Source organism: Macaca nemestrina, chromosome 11 (assembly GCF_043159975.1).
Source record: "Macaca nemestrina isolate mMacNem1 chromosome 11, mMacNem.hap1, whole genome shotgun sequence".
Taxonomy (NCBI): Eukaryota; Metazoa; Chordata; class Mammalia; order Primates; family Cercopithecidae; genus Macaca; species Macaca nemestrina.
In genome coordinates this window covers 3,793,061-3,805,307 of record NC_092135.1, presented here as the reverse complement: position 1 = coordinate 3,805,307, position 12,247 = coordinate 3,793,061, and the positions used below count along the sequence as shown (strand labels likewise).

The window sequence follows — 12,247 nt, the reverse complement described above, 5'->3', positions numbered from 1 at the left end:
AGGGCTCCCACAGTGCTGACTCAGCTCCCCCGGCCCAGCCCTGCAGCCCACACCCATTCCTCAGGGAGGTTTCTGAAGTCGGCCCCAGGCCAGACCAGCCCAGGATCAACAGACCCTGCCCACCCGGGTGGTGTTGCCCCCAATGCCCTCAGGAAAGGACCCCCTCAGATGGGGCCTCCTCCAGGCCCATGGTTCACCAGACCAGGAGGACAGGGTGGGCGGGTCAACTTGGGGAAGGCGGTGACATTCTAGCTCAGCCAGGCTGCCTTCCAGGACAGGCTGCTTCACCGAGTCCTTGCAGGGAGAGGGGGACACAAATAAATAAACTCCTGGCTTGATTCATATTTCAGAAAAAGAACAATATTTGGGTCCTGTCCCAGGTTCAGCAAATGCATCCAATTAATTGTGGATTCTCAGTTTAGAACAAGAGTCAGCTCATTCTTCGTCCTGGGGTCCCCTCCCAAGCCACTAACATCCCCCAGGATCCCTGCAACTCTTTCTTCATGGGCGTCTCAGGAGCACAGTCAGGCCAGCTTCATTCAAATCTGATCCTCCCAGGTCCGGGGATTCCTGCAGGAACCCAGGTCCCCTGCACCGCGCTTCCCTGGCGGGGTCACTGGTAGATCCCAAAGTGAGGGGCCCGGCTCTGTGGGTTCACCTTCCCTCTGGTGTGCCAGCCTCCTGGAGTCACCCAGGAGCCCCACTCCACCCCCAAGCATATGCCAGGTGTTCCCCAACAAAGGCAGCCCCCGCACTGACTTGCATTTGAAGATAACAAAGACATCTGCACCTTAACAGTCCCTTCCAAGCTCCTCTTACCACCTCCTTCCCACTCCCTGGACTCGGGGATGGGGGTGGCAGCGCCTGGGAACGGCCAACTTGGAGCCAAGTCTGAGGCCCGGGAGGGAGGGAATCCCAGAGTACTGCGCCCACTCCCCACTCTCCAGCCTCTGTTCTCACCTGCCAGATGGGGCCGTAGTTTGGTCCCACCTACCTCACAGGGCACAGAGAGAAACAAATGGAAAGCGGCGGGTGTGATGGTTCCTAGTAAATTACATAATGCAACAGAGGTGCAACGGCTCTGCCCCCCGAACCTTCCAGACCCAGCCGGACCCAGCAGGAACGCAGCTGCTGCCATTCTCACTTACAGGAGTCGGGAGTTCACCTTGTTTTGCTGAGAGAGGAGTATCCCACGTCCCGGTTCAGGTGGGTACACTGAGGCTCAGTGGCCCACCTGGAGCCTGTGGTCTTCCGCTACACAGCAGGTTCCTCCAGTCAGTGAGTGAGTGAGTGAATGGATAAATGATGGCAGACCCTCACCTCCACCCCAGCTCCGTGCCCCTCATCTGGCCCCCTCCAACCTCGGCCCCACCTGCAATCTTTTGCCCTCTCCTCCCCATTCCATCAGGCTCTAGTCAAAGGACAGCTGACTTCTGTCCCGGAGAGGTGAGACCATCCGCTCCCGATTTAGCTTTTTCAGCCTCTGCAGGTGGTGGGGAGAGAATGGCGGGGAAGCTCACGGACGTTCACTTTCAAGACACCTGTCCTAAGCACAGACAACAAGCTCAAAACACAAAAGCCAGAACGACACCTGTGGGCTGTCATGAGATGCTCCCTGGGAAAGAGCGTTTGCATCACCCACCAGGGAGGGCAGAGCTCTGTGCTTCCCCCACACCCAGACCCTCCACCAAGCCGTGGGCAAGTGACTTGCCCAGCGCCACAGCAGGGGAGCGGACCCAAGGGGATGAATTCCTTCCTCCCTACATCCTAACTTTCCTCTTCCCCTTTCTCTCATTCAGCGTCTCCCCTCCCTTTGCCCATCTGCCCGTGGTCCCAGGCAGGGTCCAGCTCCGAGCTCCATCCACCTCATCACCTGCATCTGGCCCCTGACACGTAATTAGACACCTCAGGCCACTTCAGGTCAGAGAAAAAAGGGGAGCTGCCATGGGCCAGAGGGATAGGAGGCCAAAGACCCCAGGCCTCTCTGTGCCAGAAGGGCCCCAGCTTGCCCTGGCCTCAGTCATCTTGGCCGCAGCCCCAGGGAGATGGCGAGCTGAGCAAAGGTCCCAAGAAAGTAGCAGCAGCTGTTGGAAAAAAGGGCTGGGCTGGCAAAGGCTCTCCTGGCACCCACTCCTGCCAGCCCTGCGGTTCCAACAAAGCTTCTCCAGCCACGGGCCTGGTGGAAACCCCTCGCTGCCAGTCACTGCCCCCATCTCCATCCACACAACGGAGACGGCGGCGTCATTCACGTTACTGCGCCCACTTCCCACTCGGGGGTCTATCCTGGAGCCAGGGCTCCCCACAGCTGGCAGGACCACTCCCCTAAGGCCCCTTCCTAGCTCTGACCCAGCTCTGGAAGCCAAAGGACCCCCATGGCCATCCCAGTCAATGGCCTGGCCACACAGGGCCGTGCATACAGGGGTGCCCTAAAAAGGGTAGCGGATCCACTGATGGACCTCCCAGCCGCCAGCCCTCCTGGTGTCACCCTGGGCTGTGCAGCAGGTAGAGAAGCAGGTACGCACGAGACAGGGCAGGTACAGGATGTTTTCTACCTGCCCCTCCAGCGACAGGTGTCACCTGGCCCCTGTGTCCCCAGCCCTAACAGGGGTGGACTCCGGGCCCAACCCCTGCCCCAGACTCTGGGCACAACTGGATTCTAATCTGGCCCAGGCCACTCCTTCTGGAGACTCCAGGCTCATCCCCTCACCCGCAACCCAGGACAATTAAGACACAGTCCTTTGCTGAGGCCAGACTAGGAGATAGAAGAACAGTTCAGGCAACATGAGGAGGGAAGCTGAAGAGCCCAGGGCAGAGGCTGCCTCTCCCAGGGGCCCCAGACTATGGCCCAGGCCCAGCCTCTGCCCATCTTCTCAGACTCAGGCCCTGAATGGGCCCTGACAAGCACTGTTCCCACTGCCATCCGAGCATCTCTCCCCACGTTACCACCTGCCTCCTTTGCCCTCCGAACTTGGCTCAGTTCCACCTCCTCCGAGGAGCCTTCCCTGACTGCCAAGGCCTGATGGAAAGCTCCTCAGGCTCCAGTGCCCTTCCCAACCCACAGTCCCGGGATGGGTGCTGTGTGCAAGGCTGGGAGCTCCTGAGAGCAGGGACCCACAGTGGGCAGGCCACAGACAACAGAATGACGAAGGGTATAAATCCGAAGCCATCGCAGCCTCTACCCCAGTGATCTGAGGCTCCTCGGGGGACTTCATTCAGAGTAAGAAGTTGACCCACAAAACAAGGACCATATTTCAGGAGCCAGCGGGGATGCCCCAGGGTCTCTGAGGATGGGAAGGCCTGCAGGGAACGGAAGGCCTGAGCTCCATGGACCCCGGTAGTGATAAATCCTTCCCCCGCCCCCAACCCAGTCCTGTGGCGGTTGCTGCAGCCGCCCACTCACTCCTCGTAACAATCCAGGCTCGACACCCAACACTGCGGCCCTCACACTGCAGAGGGGAGATGTCTGCAGGTTGGAGGCAGCAGTAGGGGCTGGGCATAGTATGGGGTCATAAATGCCCTCTCCCAGGGGCACCACAGGACAGTCCTCAGTGCCCCAAGGCCACTGTGCCCCTGGGCTCCCAGGCCCAACCGCCCCACCCCCACGTCCCATGCTGTTCCTGTGACCCCAATCCCACCCCACCTGCTGTTGCACTTGGGATCTGGGTCATGACTGGGGCTGAAGGTGCAGGCCCAGGAAGCAGACGGAAGAGGCTTTGCAAAAAGCCAGCAAAATGTATCCAAGGGCAGCAGCTCTCACAGTGACGTCTGGGTCCAGCAAATCACACTGAACCGCCAGTCAGCACTGCCCAGTGCTGCTGTCACCTGAAAGCTTTCTCTTATAGGACAGCCCCCTGCAGAGGACCGAGGCCAAGCCCTATTTGGCATCTGGCCTAAAATCAGGCAGGACTCCTCGGCTGGGCCCGGGCCAATCACAAGAACCCCATTCCTGGGCACCAAGTGCTACAGCCACTGGCTCGGGTTAGGCCCCACCATAGCCCTGAGCAGCTGACCACGGCTGCTTTACCACAGGACAGTGTGATGAGAAGCGATCCTGGGTCCCTCCGGGGCGGGGTGGGATCTGCATCCACTAGCCTAGCCCCAACCTAAATCCTGCAGACACAGTATCCCTCCCCCTCCCACCCCGCACCCTCAAACCCAGGGAGCCTCCAGGACCTCTGCCAGCCATCCGTGCTGTCTCCCCACTGCCTGAAGAATCCATGCAGCCACACGTGCAACAAGTATGCACCTACTGAGAGCCAAGTTGAGGGGATGAGATGCCTTGGTGACCACAGGAGCCAGAAACACATGGGCCTGCCTGGGTCAGGAAGCAAAGCAAAGTGCCCAGAGCATGGGATTCCCCCCAGCAAATCTTTTCAGGGTGCGTGTGTGTGTGTGTGGTGGGGGGCAGGGTCAGCAGCATGGTTCTTTCCTCTCCAGGAACATTAAGAAACAACGAGTATGACCATCATCTCATTAAAGAAATACTGTAGCAATAACAGAAACAAAATTAGAGGGATGTAAGCTTTATTTTTACTTACTTATTTATTTATTTTTTGGGACAGAGTCTCACTCTGTCGCCAGGCTAGAGTGCAGTGGCGGGCGCAGTCTCGGCTCACTGCAACCTCCGCCTCCCAGGTTCAAGCAATTCTCCTGCCTCAGCCTCCCAAGTAGCTGGGATTACAGGCAAGCACGCCACTACACCCAGCTAATTTCTGTATTTTTAGTAGAGACGGGGGTTCACCATGTTGGCCAGGATGGTCTCGATCTGTTGACCTCGTGATCCGCCCGCCTTAACCTCCAAAAGTGCTGGGATTATAGGCACGAGCCACCACATCCGGCCTTTTTTTTTTTTTTTTGAGACTGAGGTCTCGCTCTGTTACCCAGGTTGGAGTGCAGCAGCACGATCTCGGCTCATTGCAACCTCTGCCTCATGGGTTCAAGCGATTCTACTGCCTCAGTCTCCTGAGTAGCTGGGATAACAAGCGCCGCCACCACGCCCGGCTAATTTTTGTTTTGTATTTTTAGTAGAGACGGGGTTTCACCATGTTGGCCAGCGCTGGTCTAGAACTGCTGACCTCAGGGGATCCACCTGTCTTGGCCTCCCAAAGTGCTGGGATTACAGACATGAGCCACTGCGCCCAGTCAAGGGTGTTCTTTTAGACTGGAATAAACTGGAGACAGCTTTTACTACGTGGGAAAAAGCACACGGCGCAGGGTCCCGTCTGTCCTCATTTGCGTGCATGAACCCCCATCTCTGGACTTGTACCTAGAAACCCCAGGTGTTCCCATCACCCCAGAGTCTACCACACACTCCAAAGTGTAAGCCTAGACCCCAGGTGGAGCTGGGGGGCTGCAGGGGCCCCAAATCTTGTTAAACAGGGGATGGTCTTGGGGACCAAAGTCCGTCACAATGACGCCCCTTCACCATTAGGGCATTACGCAGGGAGCTCGCTGGACGCCTCCATCTCCTTTGCTTGTCTCCAAGGCCTTGCCCCAGGCCAGACTCCGCTACTGATCCTACTGACCACAAGGGAGGAGGATGCCCCGACGGCCCACTGGAGAGTCACACAACCACTCCAGCCTCAGTTTCTTCCCGTGTGGATGGGACGGATAACACTCTCACCCATCCAAAGTGATGACGGCATGCAGCCGGCATGCAGGAAACAATGCCATTATGTTTAAGTTAATATTTGACAAAGGCTTCCCTGGAGCAGGAAGAGCCTGCCCTTCTCTCCTCGGCTCCCCAACCCTGACCCCTGTCAGCCCTTGGCAGGTCCACAATCCTGCGGCCTCTTGAGGAGGTGGCGGCCTCTCAGAAGCCCGGGTGCTGGCCTCTCCCACAGCACAAACACAGCCGTAGGCCGAGTCCCTCCAGCGGTCTCCGCAGGAGCAGAACCTGGAGCCCCACCTTCCATTTCACTTTCACCACAGTCCCAGTGGCGGAGATCATGACCCCTGTTTCAGATGAGGAAACTGGGATTCCAAGAATTCAGTGAGACTTGCCCAAGGGTAGGAATGTGCAGGGAAAGACTCAAACTCAGCTGTCTAGAGCCAGCGTGCTTTCTACCGCACCCACAGTTGCCGCCTGGCATGAGAATCTTCCAAGTGGCCCTCCGCAGCAAACGCCATCTTTGACGCCCTCCTCCTGTCCTTGAGCAGCCCCTCCTGCCTCCCCCATCCTCCATCCTGGGCAGGAGCCCCTGCCCACCTGCCCTGCACAAACACCCAGCGAGGTTGCACATCCGCACTCTTAATCCTAAAAGGAGGCTTGCCAAAGAGGCAGCTTTAGGAAAACACAACAAACCAAGGTGGCATCCCACAGGAAGCCGTCCTCCCGTGGGTGCCCCTCACCTGAGACGGGAGCTGCCCACCTGCCTCTCTCCACCCAATCTTCCTGCTGTGTGAGCGCCCACAGTCATGTCCACACCTGAATCCTCAGCCCAGCACAGGCTTCCCACACGGGACACACGTAGGAAGTCCTGAGGGCAGGTAAGTCCCTGCCTCACCGCCCCTCTACGCACCCACCACCATACTTGGTGGTTTCTTCACCATCTCCCCTGGTGAGAATGTCAGCTCCAGGAGGACAGGGGCTTGGTTCTGTTGACCCCTGGGTCCCCACTCCCTAGAACAGTGCCCAGTATATGGTGGTGCTCAATATTTGTTTCATGAATAAAGGAATGAATACACAAACTTCATCATATGCCAGTGGTGAAAAGTTAAGCCCAGAGACAGGAAAAAGAACTTACAGTTTATGGTGGGAGTAGTCAAGATTCACTCTAACGCTCTCTGATTCCCAAGCCCAAACCCTCCCCCCCCATACACACCACCCACACACACGCGTGCACGTACACACTCACTGCCCCGGGTTTGTGGGCATCATAAGCCTGATCAGCTCCAGGCTCAGGAGGGATTAGCTGTCTATAGAGGCCTGTAATGGACACTCCGGGGACCGGGGCTGGGAAGTGGGGCCATGCGGGGAGAGGGCGCCTCATGTGGACTCAAGGTGCTGCTCTGCCACACAGCTGGCATTCAACAAGCACTTGCTATGCCCCAAGCACCTGCCTAGGGCTTTACTTTCCACAACACATGTGTGAAGAGGAACCATTCTTATCCCCTATTTGACACACGAAGAAACAGGGCTCAGGAAGGGTCCGCAGCACGTCAGGGAAGCCGAGAGCCCGTGCACGCTCTGCTGTTCCTTATAGAGACAGGAGGACAGAGGGCCTACCTCCAAGGGTAGGACTCGGGGATTCTGGAAGCTCAGGGACAGTCACACAGTTTGTCAGGGACCAGCTGGGCCAGACGCTGAGTTCAGGGGCAAGGACCTGGTCAGAGGCCCGTGAGAAGGGAGCTCCGATGTGGTGATCTTGAAGAAGGGGCAGAGAGTTCAAACCTCAGCTTCTCTGAGAATCCTTGAGATCCATAGAGCTTCCTGGCCTTCACAACTTCATGAAATCTGGAGGGAATCTACCACCCAGGCACCCCTTCTCTTCAGAGAGCTGGCATCCTCAATGCCCTCACCCCTTTCTCCACACCTTGGACCATGCCTGCGCCTCCTGGAATGCCTTCTCCTTCCCCATGCCCCATGCAGCCTACCGAGCTCCCTTCTCTGTCTTCCTGGACAAGTAGCCTGTGCCCGACTTGGTCCCTGCATGAGCCAGAAGGCTGTACTCAGGCCATCCACGGCCCCTGGGGGATTGGGGAAGTCTAGAAGCCATGCTTCCAACCTCCCACGCCCAAACACCTTTACCGAATACCCAAGAGCCCCCACACACCCTGGCCCACCCACAGAAGATGCCCAGCTCAGAAGCCTTCCCTGCAGGGTGAGATGAACCATCTACGTAAGTAACGCGGGTCCAGGGGAAGCTGAGACTGGAGAGATGCAGGAAGGGCCTGAGCAAGTTCAGAGGAAAGAGGCCTGGAGCAGGGAGGTACAGACAGAGACAAAGAAAAAGGCAGGACAGCAGCTGGCAGGGAAGAACCTCAGACATTCAAGGACAGAAGGACAGAGATGGGCCCCAAGATGGACAGAGATGGGAATGTGGGTAGAGGGGGGCAGCTTTGTGCTAGGGCCTGGGAAGGGGGCGGGACCCCTGCAAAGTCAGTGGCCAAGGTGGGGAAGCCAGGGCTTCTGGGTGGGCTCCCAGTGCCGTCACTGGGGGCCTGGGTGACTTGGGCAGGTGGCTGGGCCTGCCTATGTCCCCATTGTCCTTTCTGTTACAGGGACCATGCACCCACTCTGAGGTGTAGCATTGCTGCTTCTAAGGTTGCTGCAAAGATAAGGCTTGGTGTACAGGCCTGGCTCCTCCGGAGGAGGCTAAGGTGGCTACTGCATGAGGAGACCTTAACCACGCAGCTGAGCATAGTGCAATCCGTGGCCATGCATCGAGGCTGTAGGAATCGCCACCACTGCACCTTCCTTTAGTGAGCCTCTTCTCATCTTGTCAGCGCTGTGCTGTGCACTGACAACCCTGGGCCCTCCCTCCTCCCAGCTGGCCCCCCCACTGTCCAGCCTGCACCCCTCCAGCATGCTCAGGGCCTGCAGGGAGGGAGGGACAGCATGCACACTCCCACCCTGCCAGAGCCTTCCTCCTGTGCTCACTGTCAGCCCGGCGCGGCCAGAGCAAGGCCCAGCTCCGTCAGGCCCGATCCATGAGGACTCCCAAGCCATGCGCCTTCAGGGGCCAGCAGGCCAGATCCCCACCCCCTCGGCTGTCCTTCTCCGCAGCCGCCCCATCCCCCGAGGGGCCCAGCCTGCCAACCTCTAATCCTCACCGTCATCTGACCCAGGCTCCACCCTACATTGGCTTTGCCTAGCCACCCTTCTGAGGCCCAAAAATGGACACAATCATTTATAGAGGGTTCGACAAGCCAAACGCAATGGGAAGATGACCTCACGGTGCCCACAGGCTCGAGATCCCAGCACACACAGTGCACCCCAGGCATTCGGGGGGCAGTGGCTGGGGGGCCAGGAGCAATGGTGCCATGCTGGCAGGTCCGGGCAACCCTTCCAATTTATTCTCATGCCCTCCTCACACCAAGGCCACAGGCCATGGGACCTTCAAGAAAAAGCTCCAGGCAGGCCAGAGCCACATGCACCCTGCCTGAGACAGCATCGGGGGCTCAGCCCAGGACGAGGCACCGGGCCTGTGTCCAGGCAGGATTTGATGAATGAGTGACGGCAGAGAACAAACAACACAAATCAATCCACCATCAGCCTGCGTCGGGCCCAAATCCCTTGTTCAAAAACGTTCACTAAGCACCGACTGGGGCCAGTTAACATCCTCAATGCACACACCTGGATGTGTGCCCTGCCCTGCCCTCAGGGAGCAGCCAGACCAGTGGTGGAGGCAAGAGGGTCAACAGGTAACAACAGTCAAAAAAGAGCTGGCTTGGGGACCCTAGGGCCCAGGGTACAAGAGTGCAGGCTGCCCTTGACCACACTGTCACCCTCACAGTCTGGATGTTTGGGCTGGAAGTGGATGCGGGAAGGCTGGGGGAGAAGGGTGGATGAAAGATACGGGGCCTTCTTCCTACACCAGGATGCCAGGACTCGCCCGGCCTCCCAGCACAGCTCCTGCCATCCTTGCTCAGGAAACGCCTTCCTGTGGCCACAGGGAAACGAATTGCCCCATGACCCACTGACTCCACTAAGGCAAGGTAGGTGTAGTGGCGGGGCTGCCTGTAAGAGACTAGGATTCCAGTTGCATTGACAGTGGGAGTTAGATGCCGCACTGATCACCACCCGAAGACACTGAGGATGCCCCTCCCGCCATGGCACAGACTCTCCAGGAAGGCACACAGCAGAGGCTGCTGTGGGTTGAGCAGGGCCTGCATCCCAAAGAGAGGCGAAAGCTACTTTCAGAGACCTGGCCGGGATGCCTGTCGTGATGGTCACACTGCCTTGGTTCCTGATAGGGGGGAGGGTCCCTAACTAGTCTCCAGCAGGCAGAGAGCAGCTGGAACACTAAACAACTCCAGTCTCAGGAAGCCCGGTATGGGCAAGGTCAGCTGTTGGCCAAGACCAGCATGCATAACTGACCAACTGTCAGCCAACTGCCCGTGGCCACAGAACAGGGCTCAAGTGAGAGAGATGGTGGCTCAGGGGCTCAGTGATACATCACCACCTCCCTGGAGGAGACACAGCCCATGCCTACTGCCCTGAGAATGACATCAAAGATGCCGCTGCAGAGAAAAGACAACCAGGGCAAAGGGGACACACCAAGAGCCTCGGGGAGCCAGGAAGGAGTGGGACACCAGTGGGATGGGGGCAGGGAACGCATCTCAGCTAACCAAGCTTCCCATTCATCGCCCTGGCCCTTTAGGGAAGGAAGCAGGCTCTGGCCCAGGGCTGCCTGCTCCAGGCACCCAGATGGATTACCCAGTCAAGGCAGCGGGGAGCAGGGGTGGCTGCATCTGTGCTGCCACGGCCAACCCCCCCACCCCACAACCTGAAGTCTTCCCAGCCACCAGCCAGCTATTCCTGGGGCTTTAATCCCTCCTCCTCCTCCTCCTCCTCCTCCTCCTCCTCCTGCTCCCCTGGGGTGGGGGGTGGGGGAGCTGGGTCTGGGCAAATTTGGAGCTTAGCTGAGGGCCCTTCCTTCAATGAACACCCACCCACCTCCTTAGCCAGGAAACACAGGGATGAGCAGTAGGACTCTGAGGGAGGTATAGGGAAGCTCTAGGCGCCCCCCTCTCCCCCCTCCCCCAGCAATCACGTGGTTGCATCCTTAGGGAGCCCGCGGGTCTCAGAAGCAAAAGTCATTGTTTATAAACAGCCACCAGGCCTGGCAGGGGAAGGCCGGCCTGTCCCTGCGCCTCCACCCGGCGGCAGCGGTTGCGCGACGGGTGGGAGAGGTGGCAGGCCCGGCCGCGGGGCACTGGGGGGCCACCCTGGCAGAAACCCAGATTCTGCAATCTCAGATTTCGGAGTCGGAGTCGGCAGGGGAAGTGGCGTCAGCAGCTGGCGTGATCCAATTCAATAAACCAGAGGTGGCTTACGATAGACAGCTGACCGGGTGCCGACCCCCACCTCTCAATCCCTGCATTTCCTGCACGCTCTGGACACCCTGGGAGGCCCCGGCTCCCTCCCCCACTCCAGCTCTCCGCGAGGAGGGGTCGGGTTTCCTGTGGCGCCTTCCACGCCCCTCCTCTAGGCCAGCTCCCCACCCGGCGGTGGGCTCCCAAAGCCAGTGCCCCCACCCGCTCCCCGGCCGCCGGAAACGCTAAGCCCCTGCTGGGGCGAGGGCACCTCCTTGCGGGGTGCACAGCCCCGGGCTCCCGGTGGGGCCAGGCTGGGCGGGAGCTTCCAGGCCGCAGGCACCTCTCGGGAAAGGAAACCCCATCCCTCCTTCGGCCCGCGGAGAACGAAAGTGGAGAAGCAGTGGGAAAGAGGGAACTGCGGGTGCCGGTTCGAAAAGCAGCCTTGGGAGTCCGGGGGAACAGTGGCCCCGCGGGTGGAGAGACATACTCCCTCTCGCCCCAGCGCCGGCCCCGCCTGGGTTGCCTGCATGGGCCTGGAGGGCGGGGGGTCACCACCTGGCCTCCCAGCCTCCCGGCCCTTGGCCTCCAAAGCGGGTTAGCCTGGAGCGCGCGCCTGAGAAAAATCCTGGAGCAGGGCCGGCCACTGCTGTGCAGCCGAGCCACGAAGGTGCAAAGCGAGGCCCTGTCCTGCCCTGGCCGAGTGTGAGGAGACAGGACGCAAACCGAAGAGGGCACCCAGAGCGCCGGGAGACGCAACCTGGGGACCCCGAAGCCCCTCGAAAGCGCTCCTCTGGAGGTGACAGCGTCAGATCCCCGCGGAGGACCAGGCCCCAGGGTGGGAGGGTAGGGGGACAGGTGGCCGGGACTGTGCGGCGGCTGGGACTCCGCGGCGGCTGGGGATCCGGCTCTCTCACCTTCTCCTGCGCGCGGGTGAGCTTCTTCTGCACATTGCTGGCGATCTTTCCCGCCGTCACCCCTTTACTGCCCATCTCTGCCATCGCGGCGCAGGCCTCGCCCGGTGGCAGGGGCCGATCTCGCGCGGGGAGATCTTGCGCGCCGCGCTCCCAGCCCCCAGCCCCGGCCGCGCGTCCAGACCAGCTGCCGCTCCACGCCGCGCACCCGACAGCGGAGCCAACTGACGGAGGCGGAGCGTGCGCCGGGCAGGCGAGCGAGCCAGCGAGCCAGCGAGCGACGCGGGGACAGAAGGAGGGAGAGGGGAGGGGCCGGGCCTCGGGCCGCGGTCGGCGCCCCCCGCCCGCCCCCT

General features: G+C 59.8%; 1 protein-coding gene across 26 annotated transcripts in view; it reads right to left on the bottom strand.

Moving 5' to 3' along the window:
• LOC105492432 (bridging integrator 1) overlaps positions 1 to 12,247 on the bottom strand; it is a 59,323-nt gene extending 47,076 nt beyond the window's left edge. For 4 of the 26 annotated variants that reach the window (XM_024796221.2, XM_011759533.2, XM_011759530.2 and 1 more), the window contains exon 1: positions 11,898 to 12,238. In XM_024796221.2, the coding sequence (XP_024651989.2) occupies positions 11,898 to 11,981 (84 nt within the window). In that variant the 5' untranslated portion in view covers positions 11,982 to 12,238. Of the gene's footprint in view, positions 1 to 8,602; positions 8,687 to 11,897 lie in introns of those variants that run through there. The other 22 variants (XM_071072537.1, XM_011759541.2, XM_011759544.2 and 19 more) reach the window with 14 other exon arrangements.